The following is a 20843-nucleotide window of genomic DNA, read 5'->3' as shown; positions in this document are numbered from 1 at the left end:
CTGCCCCTTGATTTTCTTTTGTGCAATTTGACCTTGACTTTGACATTGATATACAATTTGACCCAGTCTACATTTTCTTCAGTCTTAAAATAATGATTACAATTTTTATTTCTAAATTACACATGATATAAAGTGTAAAGATTTATATTTTAAATTTTAATTTAATACAAATTTAAACGTTTAATTAAGGATAAATTTGTATTAAAAAATATTACGGGCCAAATTGCATATCAAAGCCAAAGACATGGGTCAAGTTGCCTCTAACAAAAAAGTCAGAGCAAACTGTAGTTTAAAGCCAAAATCAGGGGTCAAATTGCACCCAAAAAAAGAATCAAGGGACAAAGTATAGATCAAAACCAAAGTAATGGGCTAAAAGATACACTAACCCTAAAAAAATAAACAGATATACAGAACGGTAAATTGTGCTATGGTATGCTTTACGTCGCAAGGCCTTAAACTATGTTATTGAATGTGTCGGCTACGGTAAACAGAAACACACCAAACATAAACAGAAAACAGTATTTTCCCTCTCCGCAGATAACATTCATCGGTATCCGTTGTCGAAACAACAACGTTGCGGCCACTAAACGAATAACAGATAGTGTATGAAAAAATGCATCTACACTACGAGTCCGAGCTTCAGGTGTTGTTAACCAGGTCAGCACCAGTAACATAACTAGCGACAAATGATACTAACCGGAATGGAGCACCAATCAGGGGAGCATCGGTGAGTGGCACAGCGTTTTCTTCACCAGCAATACTCCGGGATTCCAAATTCCTTACATCAGTATCATCGAGAGGAATTTGCACGATTTCTTCCGAGACCTCAGGTTCTACATTGCGTGGAAAAGGAGCAGCAGGTTGCACATCCACATTCTCATGTTCGATTCTTCGTTCGTAATTGGAGAAGCTTCTGCAGAATCCAACTCTGGATACAATACAGAGCCATTCTCGAGCGATTGCGGTACAGGATTAAGCATCTCAATGACCTTAGAATGTCCCCCTGCCTTGCTTTGTTGTTCAAGCTTGACGTACAACTCATTCACCTGCAAATGAGTTGCGTAAATTCACAACATGGATATTAGTACTAAAAGGAAAACTAATAGAAAACGGTAAATCAGTCTGTTGCAGGCCAAAAGGCACCTTCTGAACAAGCTCGGCATTCTCCATGACCAGTTTTTCGACAAACACACTTGCTGCTTCAATCTGAGACTTAAGGTCCTCGTAGCCAGAAGCTAGCTACATAAGAGAAAACTGGTAAGCTAGATTGCGCTCTCTGCCTAAATTTCTTCAGATATATAAGCTCCAAACATTATAACCTTTAATTGCTAAGTAATTAATTGCTCAAACGTTTTCATATTTCGAAATTTCGATCAACTTTTGGCAGAACCACAGAGGAAACCTCCCACAACAACAAACATAGAGCCAAATCCAAGTATATATCATGAATCCTCATATATTGCTTCAACTAGAAACAGAATCGCCAAGACGCTAGAGAAAAGGGGAGCAAAATTGAAGTTAAAAAAGGAAGCAAACCTTGTTATTATTGCCTTCAAATGGAGGACTGGAGGTAATGTTCCTCTCGAGGTTTTGTATATGTAACTGCATGCTAGATATATTTTCTGCAAGGTGCTGATTTTCTCGTGAAAGCTCACTTCTGGATTCTTCCAACTCAACCACCTGCGAAGCTTTGTTTTAATATCCACATCAGAATAAAGAGTTGCACTGCAAAAAAGGCCGACTTATCTGCAGCACTTAGTTGTCTATACTAACAATTGAGAATGAATTTATATTAGTAGTGTCAACCAAATACAGGATTAATCGTGCCACCGAGTCCAATAACCAGTAAAAAGAAAACAGAAGCCATTAAAGCATGTGGGTGAAAATACTGTACCTGCATTTTTAGTCTTGTAATATCACGATTGAGGCTAGAAATCGATTGTTTGGTAGAATTCTGTAAACATTGAATGTTTAAAATAAGTACAACCAAATTGACTATTATGGTCTAATGATGCAGATGCAGATGAAGAAAACAAGGAATGGACTTCCGCTGCAAACAAAAGAACCTAAAAAAGGATTCAAAAGGGAAATTGTGTAAAAAAGAGTTTGACACCATTCATACTTCAATCGAATGTTACCACAAGTTGCTTAACACCCAACGAACTATGTATCAGTTACTAGTGTTCCAAATCGCAATTTGCTTGTGATCCAATTAGATTACTTTAGCGATCCTATTTAGTTTTCAAAGACTAGTCAACTGCTCAATTCTAAAGCTCCACACTAAGGGCTGGTCAAACACTTCATGACCAACTTCGATAGTTTAGACAACTTATGCTTTGCCAGTTGGCAGTTGCATGAATAATTTGATGTCATTGTGTTAACATTTATATTAAATATTATTGGTTATTACGTAGTATTTCATTTATTGTTAAATTTATGAAAATTAGATATTTTATCTGTAAATTGCATAAATTTATATTATTTTTAATTAAATTAAAATATATATTATATAATATAAACAATTATTGTGTTTCAATAAGTCATATCTCGTTCCTACTAAACAAACTAAAAACTTGTATTTCATTCCTACTAAACAAACCGAAGGAGACTATCCCTATTGAATTACGTACCAAACAAATAGCGCCTTACTTTCCGGTTTTTGTTCATCATAAGGGACCGATCGCGTTCCAGGTAACATAGGTTCAATCCAATCTCAAGTATAGAATCCAATTAGATCCCAGGAAAATCATATATGCAGATCACACAAAGGCCTTGACACAGTATATAATCTAATTAGATTCCAGGCTCTTACTTCCAACAGATCACCATCTACCAATAAAATGCATTATTGACACTATTATAAGAGTAAAATCTACTACCTCTGTCAGAATCCAAGTGTATTTCTCTTTCTCCAGCTGTCTAACATTTTCTTCCAAGTTTGCCTGCACGTATTAACCAACCGTTTTTAAGATCCCAATCACAAAGTTGTAGGAATGACTATGCCTATACCCATAAAACATTCAAAAACTAAAAGACAGGCATAAAACAACTAATATGAGAAAATTTACCCTTTTCAGATCCAGAGCAGCTTTTTCATCCAGCAAGTGACTGATTTTCTCTTCTAAGCTGGCCTGCAAGTCGCATGACATTGAATTACCAAATACATCACAAAATATCCAAAAATCCTCCAAACAACAACGATAAGGATTCAGAAAAAGAAAGATGCTTTATTGGAAGTTCATTTGTCATTAAAGAACAAAGATGAATAAGGGAAAAAAATTTGAAAGATGTCATCCTTAAGTAATAATCTATCAGCCTAAATTACCTTTTCTTGAAGCCAGGATTCTTTTTCATTTTGAAGTCCAATGACATTCATCCCTAAACCAGCCTGTAAATTGTCTCATGAGCTATAGCAGTTACCAAGAGAGAAAGGATACAAGAAAGGAATAAGAACATTTAAATAAAAGTAGGGAAATTGTTAGCCTTCTACTAAAAAGTATGCAATTTTCAATACATTTTAACTTTATAATGTTCTATATTGTACCCTAAAAAATGAAAAACAGAACTTTAGTATGTTACCATTTCTGCATCAGTGATTCACTTTCATGTTGTAATTGTTGGATTGTCTCCTCTAAAGAAGCCTGCAAGAAGACAAAGGATTACTTTGTGCTTCAAGATAGAGAAGTTTAAACCACAACAGATTTTTTTTTGTATAAAGACATCTATATAGAAAACAGGTAAAGCCATCCTTTATGTATGAAAAGGTCACAGAATTTTAGTGGCTAAAACCTAATTATCTCTTTCCTTAGGTGTGAATCATTTCTATGTTGTAAATTCTGGACGGACTCTTCTAAGGAAACCTAAAAGAATAAAGAGTCACTCGTACTTCACAGAAAGAGGGGGGAAATCACAACAAATATCATAACATAATCAAACTAAACAGCAATTTTCTTTTATACACACACAGAGAGAGATGAGTGCAATTTCAGGGAACAGTTTTCAGTTGATACATACAATTAGATTTGTAACACATTACCTCTTTCTTTAGGTGGGAATCAAATTCATTTCTTAACTTCTTGATTGTCTCTTCTAAGGTAGCCTATACAAAAATAAAAGAGAGGGACTTCATAACACAAATGAAAGAAAAAAGGGAAACTTTTTCAAGTTTAAACAAAACATTTCCTCCGAGATAACATCGAATTAACCTCTTTCTGTCGGTGTGATTCATTTTCATGTCGCAAGTGTTGAATTCTCTCTTGCAAAATAGCCTGTAGAAACGTTAAAGGTTAGCCTGTGTTATGGATGACAATCAAAATCAAGGCAAAGACACAAATGAAACATGCAGTGCAGATGAAAAGAATAGATGCTTGTCTAATGTCTATTACCATAAATATATGACTCAATATTACCTCTTTCTGTACAAGTAGTTCTTCTCTTTTCGTAGCTCATTAATCATCTCGTCCGCAGAACTCTATAAGCAGAAAACAATACATCACCAAAAACATCATCCTATTTTTCTTTAGGATTATGTGAAGATCTATGCTCAATATATTACCACATTACAACTCCTAACGATAAAGAAGATTATGTGATGACAATCAAACATGTGTTCACAATAGAAATGCCACAAAATATCAATATTCTTAGCAAATTTGCAAGCTCAAATTCGAATATAAATTAAATAGCAATAGAAATGAAATTTGGACCATCATTTCCTAATAAGAAAAGGAAAAAAGAATTGAGTATTAACTAATATAAAGAACAAAAAGAGGATTCACTGACGGCAAGAGCGATATTAGGCTGATGAGTATCCAGATCCAGAGCATTGTTGCCGCTGCTCTGGCCGTTGCTGACATTATTACTTTGAATCTGATCTGCTTCTTCTTCGGTGGTTTTGCCCTGCTTGTTCTTCTTCTTTTTGTTTCTCTTCTTCTTCTTCTCTTCTTCCATTTTCCCTTTTAGATACAATCCAACGAAGAGAAAATATTAAGTTTTATTGGGATTTTTTTTAAATAAAATATTACAAAGGATGTTGAAATTCGACAGTGGAAATTCCTCTTGTCTTCTCCCCCTTAGGGGTTTTGTTAGGACCAATAACTCGTTTAGGGATTTCAATCGCGCTTTACAAAAAGTATAAACTACTACGTATCTAATATCCAAACTATCAATTTTAATCCGTTTTAATATATAAACTTTTAATTTTTTAAAATCATATCTAAAGTTTAGTTTTTATTTTATTTTAGTACCTCACCATTAAAAACTTAATGTGTTTAATACTTAAACTATCAATTTTGATATATTTTAGTACCTAAGCTTTCAATTTTCTCCAAAACTTGACGTTAAATTTAAATAGATATTAAAATGAAACAAAAATTAAATTTAGATATGGATTTGAAAGATATCAAAAGTTTAGATACTAAAATAAACCAAAACTAATAGTTTAAGTAATAAATACATAGTTTATCCTCACAATTGTTTTAGTAAAGTACACCCAAATGGTCATTAAATTATGTTTCAATGATCTTTTTATCATTTAAGTTTCATAAATTACAAAATAGTCATTACACTTATCAAATTATTACAAAACTATTACTCTTTATGATAAAATAGTGATTAATTTTGATAAATTTAAAGACTATTTTATAATAATTTGATAAATTTAATGATCATTTTATAACTGTTTGAGAAGTTTAATAATTACTTTATAAATTTAAAATATAATTAAATTCTTATTCATATTAAAAAAATTAATGTTACTTTTAGCTTAAATGCCAAGTGACATATATTAGAGACTACATCATTTAGAAATCTAGAGTCATGTATAATAAAATCAGTATAGCTTGTTTCAAATTTGGAATGCATGGTAGAAATACTAACTCAAGTGCAAACCAGGTTCTACTATGCTATCCATGTGCTCGTCGTTCTGATCCAAACCCTGAATGTAGAAGAACGATCGGGCCAAGTACGAAGCTACCACACGCAGCTGGACCCAGAAGTATTCGATGGGTTGATGACGATTATTGTGTAAGAATGCCTATGCTTTTTGTACGTCGTCGAATGTGTTCTTTGTCTTATATTTTGTTCCGAGAACAACGGGGATGTTTTCCTAAAGGAAATTGTCATGGTGTTTATACTTCAGACACCCGAGATACAGTTTATAGGGCACCTTGCATTCCAAGAAACTTACCATGATTGTACCAGAATCTGATTCTTGAAATTAATCGATTTGCGATTCAATAAGATGATTCGATCCAATTTTAATTGTGAAGCAGTCTTTGACTTGTTTGGTCTGGTCTAATCTGGGGGTCTCAGGATGTGATTCTTGTAGTGGGTCTGACGATCACTCCGATTCTGACCAGCATGTCGAGTTTGTTAGCGAAAATGTGCAGCCTACGACTTCCAAAGAGGATTGGGATCAGAAGTTGTCCGAAGCAAAGAGAGATGGCAAAATTTTAAGTGATTTCTTATCGCTTTCTTTGCAGGCAAGGTATCGGGGCTGTAGGCCTGTAGTAACTCTGGTTTGATGAATCTGACCACCATTTCTCAAATGTCCCTTTGCATTAGGTAATTGCAAACTTCAGTTCAGCGTGGTGTGGACCTTGTCGAACGGTGGCGCCATCTTACCGAGAGATCCCAGAGAAGCATCCTTCTCTGATGTTCTTGTCGGTGGATGTTGATGAACTAACTGTAAGTACAGAAAAGTGTACTGTGACCTCCTATTTGTTACAATTGTGCGTGATTTGTGTATTGCTATTGCATTCTTAGAAGCTTAAGAAGACCTGAAACCGAAATAATTCAATCCTGTAATAATCCGACTCCGAAAACCTGAGCCTCAAATCCGAAATGACATGAATCCAAATCTAAAGCGACTTAAACCCCTACTTGACCTCAGACAGAAATGATTCAATCCTGTAATACAGGAACTCAGCAGTGCATTGGATATAAAAACGACCCCTACTTTCTTCTTTCTTAAAGACGGGGCAACAGATCGACAAGCTCATCGGAGCAAACAAGCCGGAGTTGCAGAAGAAGATCAACGCCATTTTAGATTCTGTAAAGTGAAATTGTGATGCTTCATGTTTAATAGTGCCTGGTTGCATCAATGAGCAATGGGTTGTCTTTGTATGAATAAATAAATGAATAAATGAAGCAGCACTTTCTTTATTTCAAGGCACACCTAACCTAATATATCATTATAAGTTTGGTACCACAACTCATTAGCCGTCTTTCATATATATACACCACACATACAACTGTCTCACTCTGTTTCTCTGTCCCACATTCTGCCAGCTTATTTCGATCTTTGCCATATTTGATTCGGATTAGTAGATAACGGAGCGGAAACTAACCTTATTTAGTAGATGTATAATGAAGAAACGGATATATGGTTTATAAATGAATTGTCAATGCACAATTGCAGGAGACTATCGCTTGAAATGCAACATATACTCTTCAGGAAACACCTGACATTTGATCAAAACAAATATATGCTAACAGATAAAATGAATACAACAAATAAATAAATCGATTCCGATGATGTCGAGTAACAACAACGAGCATATTTGTCGTATCGCCGTTGCCGGCTCTGAATTAATGCCCTTTAGGGTTCATGATCTGTGAGAAAACGGCACTGGGTGTTAACCCGTCGGAGTCTGTACTAGCAAGGCTTTGACCTCCGATGCTCATACTCATTCCACTACTCCGAGTATCCATGATGTTACCATCGAAACCGATGGATGTGTTACAATCTTTCTTGCCTTTACATGTTATGTCGTCGTAGGCCCCTTCCTCCACATCGATTCCACTGATTCCCTTGACACTTTCTTCTGCACTCTCTTGTAGTTGCAAAGCAAACTCCAAGTTCCACAGAACGTCGCCCATCGATGGTCTGTCAATTCCCTGATCGACCACACACTTCATTGCGGTCTCGGTAAACTTTTTGAAGCATTCCGGTGCTATTTTTCCTTTGAGATAAGGGTCCATGATTTGATCAAGGATGCCTTTCTTGTGACAATGAGGAGCCCACTCTGCAAGGCTCACTTGCTCATTTGGCAGTGTGGGGTTCAACGCTGGACGAGCGTAAATGATCTCAAACAGGACGACACCGAACGAGAAAACATCGGACTTAATGGTTAGCTGTTGTCGCCTGAAATACTCAGGATCCAAATAACCGAAGCTAACCTTCACGACGGTGCTCACATGAGTATGATCCAATGTAGGGCCAGTTTTTGACAAGCCGAAATGTAACATCCCAAATCAGGGTCATTGACTAAATTACAAATTTTAAAAACTATGTGCTCGATTTCGAAATAAGTTAAAAGTTCATGGATTTAATTGAAGAAAGTTGATGTTGGATTTAATGGTAAAGTTTGGAAATAACAAGGGTATTATGGTCTTTTCCAAGAGAAGGTTTTTATTCTCTTTTTAAGGGATATAAAAACCTGGGAAAGGAGATAATTTCTCCAGAGTATTCTTCAGTCTTCTTCTTCCTCCTCTCCACCGTGAAGCCTTGTATAAGATTCAGAGCCTAATCAAGTTCCGGAATCATTGACAAGTAAGATCGATCAAGGGGAAAGATAAGAGATTGAAATTGACTAGTGAGGCCAGGTGAGGTCATACAAGTTAGTTTATGATGTTTAATGGAAAAAAGACTTGCGCCAAGCCTATTTCCTATATTAGAAGGCCTGAATGTATGATCATATGCATATGTTTGATTTGGGTATATGTGATATATATATTATAGTATGTATTAAATTATTTGTGTGAATGCATGCAGCGTGATAAGTTATAGGAATTAATATGAATGATCTATATGATTACATGAGAATGTGAAATAGGTTATATGATAGGTGACCATACATATTACATAGTAAATGTGATCAATTATAAGAATCAATATAATAGATTTATATGAATACAGGAGAAGGGTGATGAGTTAAATAAGATTAGACTATAGAGTAATATGAGAATAATATATTAGTGAAGGGAATTGAGTATAAATGATGATGTCAAACTATAAGATAAGTGTTATAGAGAAGAAGTATATTTAAAGATAACTATGGTATATGATTTAAGTAAAATTTAACTAAATAAATAGATTAAACTGATATAAATGGAAAATGAGACAAGTTAGGTAGCATTTACCTAGGAGATAACATAAGATTATATGAATAAGTAGCATAAATGACATAAGAAAAACTTATGTGTTATATGATTTAAGCATTGAAATGAACAAAAGATATATTCAAGTGAAGTTATTCGGTGATATGAGTGTATGCCATTATTATACGGTTTAGATGAAATGCTATACATGAATAAATGTGATTATATGTTATATGAATACAAGAACCTGAGATATGTAACATGTGAATTATATGGAAATAATCTACGTGTAAGTGAACTATGTGACTATGTGATTATATGAAAATGTGATAATGAGCTATGTTCAAAAACTATGAGACTACGTGCCCAGGTAATATGCATATGTGAACATGTGAAATGACATAAATGATAATGCCCATGTTATGTGTCATGAGAGCTAGGGGTATAGTTGGCATGCCAAGAGTCGAGGGTCTATGCAGTCCTTCGGGACATATATATATTCTTTGGAACATGTGTGAAGTCTTGTGAGACACATACTTGATCCCTAGTATATGTATATGATTCTTAAGGAATGATATGTGGTCCTTATGGACATTATTATATGGCACTTCGGTGCATTTCTACGCGGCACTACGGTGCAATTCTACGTGGCACTTTGGTGCATTTATACGAGCTGTGGTGACAGCATTAGTGCACAACCTCTATAGACTCACATATCTATAGTTCTCACATATGCATACGGTTTAGATGAAATACTATACATGAATAAATGTGATTATATGTTATATGAATACAAGAACCTGAGATATGTAACATGTGAATTATATAGAAATGATCTACGTGTAAGTGAACTATGTGACTATGTGATTATATGAAAATGTGATAATGAGCTATGTTCAAAAACTATGAGACTACGTGCCCAGGTAATATGCATATGTGAACATGTGAAATGACATAAATGATAATGCCCATGTTATGTGTCATGAGAGCTAGGGGTATAGTTGGCATGCCAAGAGTCGAGGGTCTACGCGGTCCTTCGGGACATATATATATTCTTTGGAACATGTGTGAAGTCTTGTGAGACACATACTTGATCCCTAGTATATGTATATGATTCTTAAGGAATGATATGTGGTCCTTATGGACATTATTATATGGCACTTCGGTGCATTTCTACGCGACACTACGGTGCAATTCTACGTGGCACTTTGGTGCATTTATACGAGCTGTGGTGACAGCATTAGTGCACAACCTCTATAGACTCACATATCTATAGTTCTCACATGTGTTCATGGGCTAATAAAAATAATAAGATAAATAAACTTGGTATGATTATATGTTTATTTCGTTGTGAACTGATATATGTGCTATGATGTGATAATTAAGGATATTATGGATAAGAGTATAAAATTATAAGGACTAATGTACAAATTGATAATAATAGAAATGATTGTACATAAATATGTATGTTTTGATATAATGATATGCGTGTTTCTCGTGACATGGTACAAGTGCATATATATGTTGATGTATATGTAAATGAGCTATATGATTTGATAGCATAAAATAATCATGCATGATTAGTGCGTATGAATTTCATTAGATGTGTTTTTTATGCCTCACTAAGTCATCGACTTAGCGTGTGATTGTTTCACACGTAGGTTACAGAAGCGAGAAGAGAAGCGAAGAAGAGCAAGACAGGTCAGCACCTCCCTTACAAAATTTCAGATCAAAAAATAGAATATTTAAATGATTTTAGTTATTTTGAGTATAGTTGGCATGTACTAATTGGTTGAATTAGTTATGCTCTAATTGATTTAGGGTATTGTGGTCAATTTATGTAACTAAATCGCTTTTACTTTAATGAAAGATTTAAATTTTCTTTGAATTTTGTTAAGACTCAAAGTTTGAAAAGTCAATGTGACACCTCAGACTCGTATCCGGATAGGGTACGGGTTGGGGGTGTTACATTTAATGGTATCAGAGCTAAGGTTTAGCCGATTCTCGGCATAAACCGAAGTCCAAAGTGTCATAAAATGTGTACATGCCAACATAAGGTGAAAAAATATGATCTGATAGTGTAAGGAGTGTGTTGTCTTGCTAATAGAATTAGATTGCTAAGTTATAATAGAAGTATGATTATAGTAATTTCGAAGTGAAGTAAAAGGCGATATTCCTGATTGTGATAGCAATTCACCTGCCCTGGTCAGGCAGGGGGAAGAGCGGACACCTTAGGAAGTGCTTTATAAGATCAAAGACTGATTTCAGAAAGTTGAAATCATATTAGAATAGTGATAGTAAGTTTTCACAGGTCTGAATCGGGAAAGTGATATGAAGTATTCTTATTATTTCATGGATACGATTGAATATGGTGAACAAGTGTCACCATAAGAAAGTTAAAAGATCTAAGGATGTGGCTAGAATTGTAGAAGAGTTCAAGAATAAGTGAATCAATGACCAGTTTATAAGATAAATGCAATCAATGTGATGAATTTGAAACAAAGAGATAGTACTGTGTATAAGCCAAAATGTGGATATTATAAGGGTTTGCATTCTAGATGAAAAGAGTTAGCGTTAGCTAACCAGATTATGTGACGAAAAGTGTATTGGAGTTAAAAGATTTAAAGATATTGTTAGGATAAGTTAACCGAATATGAAACGGATATGGATATAGTTGTGTATCTCGATCATGTAATTGTGATGTAGTGAATAAGATAAGGATTCGTATGGTTAAGGAAAGTTATAAAGTAATAGAAAAGTTTAAGAATCAATATATCAGTAATCAGTTTATAAGACAGAGAAAGTTAGAATGCTTGAGTTTGAAAACAGATAAATCGTAACGTGTAGGGATATGAATGTAGTTTGATAAGTCGAAGAAATTGTTGTTAAGTTAGTTGAAGGAAAATGATGTATGTAAGTAAGGTATGGAGGGTTTGTGCCTAGACGAAAAGAATATTAAAGATCTAGAGAGATCTCAGAAGAATTAAGAGAATTCGTATCTCATAAAAATCAACACTATCAAAGAGAGACATAGATTATGATTGTTAATTACAGACTCGATTTGAATTAGTTGTATTCCATATCAAAGGATCAAAACTTGATGAAAGACAGATACGCTTGAATAGTAGAGTCTGGTACTGGAAGATTAAATAAGGAGTTAAGAATGAATATGAAGTTAAGTTAGAAGGGAAAGTAATGGATTGGGTTAAAAGTTCTGTTAGAAAATAGGTAAAGTAGAATTATTTAAAAAGGATCAAGTGATATAGGTATTGTTTTTCAAGGGTTTAAGAATAGGTGCATTGATGATTGATTTATAAGATAAAGGAAATTGTAATGCCTGAGTTTGAACCTAGGAAAATTGCATTGTGAATGAGTAAGAATGTGAGTTGAATGAGTCAAATAAATTAATGATGAGTTAGTTTTGACTGGAAAGAGTAAAGGATTAATATGTTTGAAAGAAGTCAAGTATATGTGTATTATGATTTGAATAAGGACTTTACGAAGAATAAGGTATGTGCAAGGAGTGTTGATTATCAAGTTATGAAGAGATGATAAAGATTAGTAATCAGAGATGAGCATAAGTGAGAGAAAAAGAGTATGTGAGCATGAAAGAAAATATATATGATTTGTGTATAAGGAGATTTTGATTTTTGAATGAATAAAGGAATAATGGAATAAGGAAATGAAAGGAAAGGAAAAAGTTTAAAGAATCAGATGTGATAAAGGTTATGTTTATTGGTCAAGGAGATTTAGTCAGAGGAATAAAGAATAATTTATATGTATTAAGGAAGTTTAAGAAGTAATTAAGCGATGATGGAATAAAAGTTCGTTATTACTGCAAGGTAATTAAAGATTGATAAGGAATTTGATTGATTAATGATTTTGAGTGATAAGAACTGATGATATTGGTTATATGATAAGTGACATGATAAAGATGTATAAAAAAGGGGTAGTTTAAGAACTAAGGGAAAGAAAGATTAAGTAAATGAGACAACATGAGAACATTAGCAGACATGTTCTTATCAATGTGTGCAGTGAAAATTCGAGGACGAATTTTCTTTAAAGGAGGGGAGATTTGTAACATCCCAAATCAGGGTCAGTGACTAAATTGCAAATTTTAAAAACTATGTGATCGATTTCGAAATAAGTTAAAAGTTCATGGATTTAATTGAAGAAAGTTGATGTTGGATTTAATGGTAAAGTTTGGAAATAACAAGGGTATTATGGTCTTTTCTAAGAGAAGATTTTTATTCTCTTTTTAAGGGATATAAAAACGTGGGAAAGGAGATAATTTCTCCAGAGTATTCTTCAGTCTTCTTCTTCCTCCTCTCCACCGTGAAGCCTTGTATAAGATTCAGAGCCTAATCAAGTTATGGAATCATTGACAAATAAGATCGATCAAAGGGAAAGATAAGAGATTGGAATTGACTAGTGAGGCCAGGTGAGTGCATACAAGTTAGTTTATGATGTTTAACGGAAATAAGACTTGCGACAAGTCTATTTCCTATATTAGAAAGCATGGATGTATGATCATATGCATATGTTTGATTTGGGTATATGTGATATATATATTATAGTATGTATTAAATGATTTGTGTGAATGCATGCAGTGTGATAAGTTATAGGAATTAATATGAATGATCTATATGATTACATGAGAATGTGAAATAGGTTATATGATAGGTGACCATACATGTTACATAGTAAATGTGATCAATTATAAGAATCAATATAATAGATTTATATGACTACAGGAGAAGGGTGATGAGTTAAATAAGATTAGACTATAGAGTAATATGAGAATAATATATTAGTGAAGGGAATTGAGTATAAATGATGATGCCAAACTATAAGATAAGTGTTATAGAGAAGAAGTATATTTAAAGAGAACTATGGTATATGATTTAAGTAAAATTTAACTAAATAAATAGATTAAACTGGTATAAATAGAAAATGAGATAAGTTAGGTAGCATTTACCTAGGAGATAACATAAGATTATATGAATAAGTAGCATAAATGACATAAGAAAAACTTATGTGTTATATGATTTAAGCATTGAAATGAACAAAAGATATATTCAAGTGAAGTTATTCGGTGATATGAGTGTATGCCATTATTATACGGTTTAGATGAAATACTATACATGAATAAATGTGATTATATTTTATATGAATACAAGAACCTGAGATATGTAACATGTGAATTATATGGAAATGATCTACGTGTAAGTGAACTATGTGACTATGTGATTATATGAAAATGTGATCATGAGCTATGTTAAAAAACTATGAGACTACGTGCCCAGGTAATATGAATATGTGAACATGTGAAATGACATAAATGATAAGGCCCATGTTATGTGTCATGAGAGCTAGGGGTATAGTTGGCATGCCAAGAGTCGAGGGTCTACGCGGTCCTTCGGGACATATATATATTCTTTGGAACATGTGTGAAGTCTTGTGGGACACATACTTGATCCCTAGTATATGTATATGATTCTTAAGGAATGATATGTGGTCCTTATGGACATTATTATATGGCACTTCGGTGCATTTCTATGCGGCACTACGGTGCAATTCTACATGGCACTTCGGTGCATTTATACGAGCTGTGGTGACAGCATTAGTGCACAATCTTTATAGACTCACATATCTATAGTTCTCACATGTGTTCATGTGCTAATAAAAATAATAAGATAAATAAACTTGGTATGATTATATGTTTATTTCGTTGTGAACTGATATATGTGCTATGATGTGATAATTAAGGATATTATGGATAAGAGTATAAAATTATAAGGACTAATGTACAAATTGATAATAATAGAAATGATTGTACATAAATATGTATGTTTTGATATAATGATATGTGTGTTTCTCGTGACATGGTACAAGTGTATATATATGTTGATGTATATGTAAATGAGCTATATGATTTGATAGCATAAAACAATCATGCATGATTAGTGGGTATGAATTTCATTAGATGTGTTTTTTATGCCTCACTAAGTCATCGACTTAGCGTGTGATTGTTTCACACGTATGTTACAGAAGTGAGAAGAGAAGCGAAGAAGAGTAAGACATGTCAGCACCTCACTTACAAAATTTCATATCAGAAAATAGAGGATTTAAATGATTTTAGTTATTTTGAGTATAGTTGACATGTACTAATTGGTTGAATTAGTTATGCTCTGATTGATTTTGGGTATTGTGGTCAATTTATGTAACTAAACCGCTTTTACTTTAATGAAAGATTTAAATTTTCTTTGAATTTTGTCAAGAGTCAAAGTTTGAAAATTCAATGTGACACCTCAAACTCATATCCGGGTCGGGTACGGGTTGGGGTGTTACACGAAATCTGAGACTTTCGCTACCCACTTCTCGTCGAGAAGAATATTTGTCGTCATGACATCACGGTGAATAATAGTGTCTTTGGCACCGGTGAGGAGATAATGCAAACCGCGAGCAGCCTCGATGTATATTTCGAGCCTTTGCTTCTATGGAAGAGGTGGCTTTTGTGTTTTGTATAGATGTTCACGCAATGTTCCATAAGCCATAGAATCATAAACCACGATCATTTCGCCTTTCTCTTCACAGTAACCGATCAAAGAAACAAGGTGGCGGTGGAGGAGCTTGGAAAACATTTCTATCTCGGTCTGGAACTCATATACACCTTGGTCGGATAGTGGGTTGCCCCGTTTGATTCCGACTTTAGTCATCCCACCATCAATTTTACCCTTGTAAACTTTGCCAAAACCTCCCAACCCAAGGAGCAAAGCATCATCGAAGTTGTTCGTGGCAGCCTTGATCTCGGCCAACGAGAAGTGGCGGCAAAGGTTTGAAAGCAGGGAGAAAGCAATACTCCCCGTGGTAGTCATATTTGCCGAGCCTGCAGAGTGCGAATTTCCATATAATGAAAGAGGAAGCCATCCCGAAGGATCATCATTCGTGCTTGTGTCGTTCCCATGCCTACGACGACGTAAAACAACAAAAACACAGAAACCGATTACAAGCAACATGACCACTCCACCACCGACTCCCCCGGCAATGATCCCCGTCCGGTTCTTCAAACTACCTGTATTAGATGGCTGAGCCGATGATGGATCCACTGTTTCTTGTTCCGAACCAGGGGACGGATTAGGCCCTGCAAGGTTGTTGTTCGGATCATTTATCTTGAATATCTCTACACCATTCAAGATTGCATCATAATATTGAGGCTTGTTAGTCTTGTCTGGAATTCTGGATGCAATGCGAGCCAAAGGTCCTGTTGGGAATTGCTTCCCGGAACAACCACGACGTAATCTTTATACATCGGAACATCAACTTGTTCTGCCATGCCGATCACATCAGCCCCTTGTTCGGCAGTTTGATTATTGAGGAACACATCAAACACTCTCTGGTTAATCTTAGTGACGTTATCAGTAAATTCACAGAAATGTAACCTCACCAAGTAAGAGAATCCAGAGTCAATGCTGAACAACCATGTCAAATTGTAGTTCTCGTTTATTCGAGCATCCGGCCCTATCGATCTAGCCGTGGTGTAAACATTCGTCGGAGCGATATACGTCGGCATCGTCCAGTAATCGACAGTGACATTCGGATCAGCAGATGCTGGAACACCAAAGACTGCACCAAAAAGGTATGGTTGATCATCGTACCATGACCGGAAAAGGCCGGTATCACTGGACGGTGAGATATCGCTCCCAGGGATTTAAATAGCGTTAGCGGTCACGTTTTCGGTCGCGTCGCGTTTATCGCGGTTGCGGATATTACGGATGCCATCGCGGTCACTACGGGTGTCGCGGTCGTGAATTTTTTAAAATTTCACACAACTTATCTTAAAATAGAATAACAATAATTATAATTATAAAGAATCATTTTTAATGTTTTTTAGAATATTTTCTAAACGAAAGTGAAATATTTAAAGAACATAAAATGGAATTAAAATAAAATTGTAAAATTTAAATATTATAAATTTTGATTACTCAAAATATGACTAAATTAAATGAAAATTAAATTTTACAATCAAAATTAAGAATTAAATTATAGAATTTGAAAAGGTGAGAGATATTAAAATTATAATTAGGATATTATAAAATTTATTTTAAAAAATACGAGGTGGGAGTGGGCCAGCAATGGCCTTCAAAAATACCCAAATCAACCTTCATCTTCATATCCTCATCAAATTTCTTTACAGTTTCACAAAACAAACGTTTTCATTGTTTAACATTCACTCACAAACCCAAAACTAAGCTTTCTAGCTCCCATACTTTTATTTCCTGCAAGATCCAGTAAGATAACCACGAAGATTCCTCTTGGTACTACTTAGTTTCCTTGGACATAACCCCTTTCTTCCTTTTACTTTCTTCTTCCTTTTTACTTTCTTCTTCTTCTTTCAACCGTATAAATTTCAGGTCGTCGTGAGAAGAGAAGAACACAATTTTTTTCTTCTAATTTCTAAACCTAGATCTAGTTTCTTTCAGCCGTAGAAATTTCTGGTCTTTTGATGATTTTTGTTTTTGTTTTACAATCACGGTGGAATAACGCTTATAGCGTCTCGTTATCGACGCTTTCAACCCGTTAAATTACGGGCATGATAGACCGTTATTTACGTGAATTCATTACCTACCGCTAAAATCATTAATACCAGTTTCGGACGGCGACGCTATCACAAAATTACTTTTCGATCCGCTATTTAAAACTCTGATCGCTCCCACCGACATTCGGCCGATAAACATTCTCCAGAGCTGTACTGTTATCAATGGTGAACGGAGCTTGTTGACCGACGACCAGAACTCCGTCGAGATTACTGTAAATATCAGGCATCGACAATACCTCGATCCCATTCACAAAGGCATACGCATTTGGAGAGGAAGAGGGACTAAATGTTAAGTTCAAAAACTCACCATCTACGTTAATGGAGTACTCTTTGATAATGAAAGCATAATTCAGAGCTTCACTGGTTTGAGCGGCGCTGAAATTCCTGAGCAAAGGAACCGCTGGTGACGGAAAGCAAGGCGTTGGTTGCATTCTGACCGTCGTATGAATTAGCGTAGAAATACAGCCTTACGAATTTCCGGCCGGCGACCACCGGGAAACTGTAGGTGAAGTTGGAGCGGAAAACGCGGGCCGTCAAATACGGAACTTCGGGTACGGCGGGATCTTGCGTGGCGGCCCGGGAAACGACTGATTTCCCGGTTCCGACAAGGAACTTGGAACCGATATCGGGTGTCCATTTCCGGTTGTCGTTGTCGGGCAGCTCGGTTTTTTCGCCGCAATTTAGGAGGATTTTCTCAGTCGGCAGCTAAGACAAGTTGGGAGAGGAACAACAAGGAGACGAAAATGGAGACCGGCGCGAGAAAAGTCCGTGTAGCAGCAGAGTTCCTCATTGACTCAGTGAGTCTAGAGAAGGAAAATGTAGGATCTTTGAGATGAAATGGAAGAATAAAAGGAAACCCAGATTTTTCCTTAGCTAAAAGAGATCAAATCCAAAGATCTGTCTTCTAAGAAGCCTGAAAAGACATCGGAGAAGAGAGAGGAGAAGCTGAACCTTTGATGTTTGTTAGTTGCATTTTACTATAATTTATTGCAATTATTCAACGTTCAATTTAATCATCGAACTTGATTAAAACAATTAATTTAATCATTTTATTATGTATTTATTTATCGTGAATCGGTACGTCAATATCATAAATGAACACATTAATATTACTCCAGCTAATGTTTGATTTTGTCCGTAAAAGAATATTAAAAAACCAAATGTCTCAAATATTATTAAGTTTGAAATTAATCAATTTTATATAACATAATTTCACACAAATCAAATGGCATACATGATAAAAAAAATTGTTATTATTTTTTAAAAATTTAAATTTAAATTTATAAATACTAAAAATGTGAGCGTTCAGTATTAAAAGACAGAGAATTTGACGAAGAAATGACAGACAGATAACGCGTTGGTTAACAAGCTCCCTCTTTCTTTTTTGGGGTCTGTTTCTTTCACTCTCGACGCCAAAATACAAAAGAAATGCGTTTATTTGTGTGAGCGGCTGGAGATTTCGGTTTTCGGGTCCAAATGGAATATTGCACTTAGGGTGATTTTTGGTTATCGGAATGTAAAATTATAAGTTAGAATAAAAGTTTATCAGAGAATAGGATTACTGAGAATGTTATATTTTGTGTTTGGTTGGTTTAGCAAAAATGTAAGATTATCGTGTTTGGTTAAAAGAATAAAATATTATTAGAATGTATATTTGATCAAATTGTCCTTATTATATATTTGTATAATATTACAAGTTGGTAGGCCTGTAAACGAATTGAACGCACACGAACGGAGGTATGTTCATGTTCGTTTATTTAATAAATAAACGAACATATTTTTTTGTTCATGTTCGTTCATTAAGGAATATAACTTGTTCATGTTCGTTCATTTAAATGATAAACGAACATAAACGAACGTAAACTAACAAAAACGAACGAACATAAACGAACGTAAACTAATAAAAACGAACGAACATAAACGAACATAATAAATGAACATAAACGAACACAACAAACGAACAACACAAACACAAAAAATAAACTTATTCGAACATAACTAATGAATGTAAAAAAAAGTAAACTACAAGAATAACAACTTAAAATTCATTAATATAACCTGCAATTTTAGAGTTAATTTGTTCGAATACGACAAAAACATACATAAATAATAAATAAGCTATATGAACATAATAAAGTCTTAAAGTTAATTTGTTCAACAAAACAATCTTCTTGAAATCCAAACAACTTCAATAATCTTCGTAATATATTCAACTTGCCCTCAGTTCGAACATAAATTAACGAACATAAACGAACATATAATTGAACGTTCACGAACGTAAATGAACGAACGAGCCCTTGTTCGTGTTTGTTCATTTAACTAAACGAACGCAAAATCTTGTTCATGTTCGTTCATTTAATAAATAAACGAACATAAACGAACTTCTCGTCGCACAGTTCATGAACGGTTCGCTGAACGTTCAGTTCATTTACAGGCCTACAAGTTGGAAATATTTATATATTTTCTTTAAAAAATTTAAATTCATAAAATTTGTATAATTTTTTTACAAAATTAAAAATATAAAAAATGTTTAATGAAAGGGTAAAATTTTAGTTTAACCCCTGAACTTCATATAAAATTTTAATTATAGATTTTTTTGTAAATCTAAAATAGTTTAAGGATAAATTTATAATTTAACCTTCGTAGAATTTTTATTATTCAATGACTGAAAAATGATATTTTTGAAAATAAAATTTAAAGACATTTTAGTCCAAAACATCGGTAATGTTACAATAAATTTCATCATTCAGTTTTATTCTTTCTCTTATTTTTTTCCGTTAAACTTTTAATTTTTTCATTAAACTTAACACGTTATTTTTTGGTCACATAACTTTATTCTCTCATATTTTGATCATTTTGTCATTAAATAATTAACTGTATTAAAAACAATGCATTTTAAGAAAATAAATTTTTCATCAAAACAATGTCGCTTTGGATACGTATAATAGTTTTCGTTAACTATTTAACTTGGCCAAGTGGCTAAAAAAACTTAATGTATTAACTTTAGTGAGTAAATTGAAAAGATTTAAAGTAAAATGAGTAAAATAGGAGAGACTTAAAGTTTACTCACCAAATTTGTAATTTACCCTATTGCATATGGAAAGGGTGGCCTTGAATCAACTTGCAGCCTGGAATTATTTAT

The 20843-nt window shown here is 34.2% G+C and overlaps 1 protein-coding gene and 2 pseudogenes across 3 annotated transcripts; 1 reads left to right on the top strand and 2 right to left on the bottom strand.

The window, feature by feature from the left end:
- Positions 1-462: 462 nt before the first annotated feature.
- On the bottom strand, positions 463-5068 carry LOC120206777. 3 transcript variants are annotated; one of them, XM_039206371.1, is made up of 13 exons: positions 4783-5068; positions 4410-4471; positions 4206-4268; positions 4037-4099; positions 3798-3860; positions 3580-3641; positions 3326-3388; positions 3069-3131; positions 2880-2942; positions 1895-1954; positions 1537-1680; positions 1144-1239; positions 464-1046 (listed from the first exon to the last, which is right to left on the bottom strand). In XM_039206371.1, exons 6-13 carry the CDS (start codon positions 3580-3582, stop codon positions 834-836), a joined length of 705 nt encoding a protein of 234 aa, XP_039062302.1. In that variant the 5' UTR covers positions 3583-3641; positions 3798-3860; positions 4037-4099; positions 4206-4268; positions 4410-4471; positions 4783-5068; the 3' UTR covers positions 464-833. The 3 variants fall into 3 exon arrangements, with proteins under 3 accessions (XP_039062304.1, XP_039062302.1, XP_039062303.1); XM_039206373.1 differs by lacking the exon at positions 3798-3860 and having other exon boundaries at positions 463-1046; XM_039206372.1 differs by lacking the exon at positions 4037-4099.
- Positions 5069-5856: 788 nt separating this feature from the next.
- LOC120206621 lies at positions 5857-7083 on the top strand (annotated as a pseudogene).
- A 404-nt stretch (positions 7084-7487) lies between these two features.
- LOC120206775 lies at positions 7488-18595 on the bottom strand (annotated as a pseudogene).
- Positions 18596-20843: the final 2248 nt, after the last annotated feature.

This window comes from Hibiscus syriacus, unplaced genomic scaffold (genome assembly GCF_006381635.1).
Source record: "Hibiscus syriacus cultivar Baekdansim isolate YM2019G1 unplaced genomic scaffold, ASM638163v2 tig00013960_pilon, whole genome shotgun sequence".
In the NCBI taxonomy this organism is placed as follows: domain Eukaryota; kingdom Viridiplantae; phylum Streptophyta; class Magnoliopsida; order Malvales; family Malvaceae; genus Hibiscus; species Hibiscus syriacus.
Note: the sequence above shows the minus strand (reverse complement) of the source record. Positions and strands in the feature narration are given on the sequence as shown.

What these genes read in the sequence shown, in the direction of transcription:
- LOC120206777 (XM_039206373.1), bottom strand. An exon ending in ACACTTGGATTCTGACAGAG is followed by an intron (nt 1,955 to 2,879) that starts GTAGTAGATTTT and finishes CAATGTTTACAG; the next exon opens with AATTCTACCAAACAATCGAT. An exon ending in ATGCCGAGCTTGTTCAGAAG is followed by an intron (nt 1,047 to 1,143) that starts GTGCCTTTTGGC and finishes ACTCATTTGCAG; the next exon opens with GTGAATGAGTTGTACGTCAA.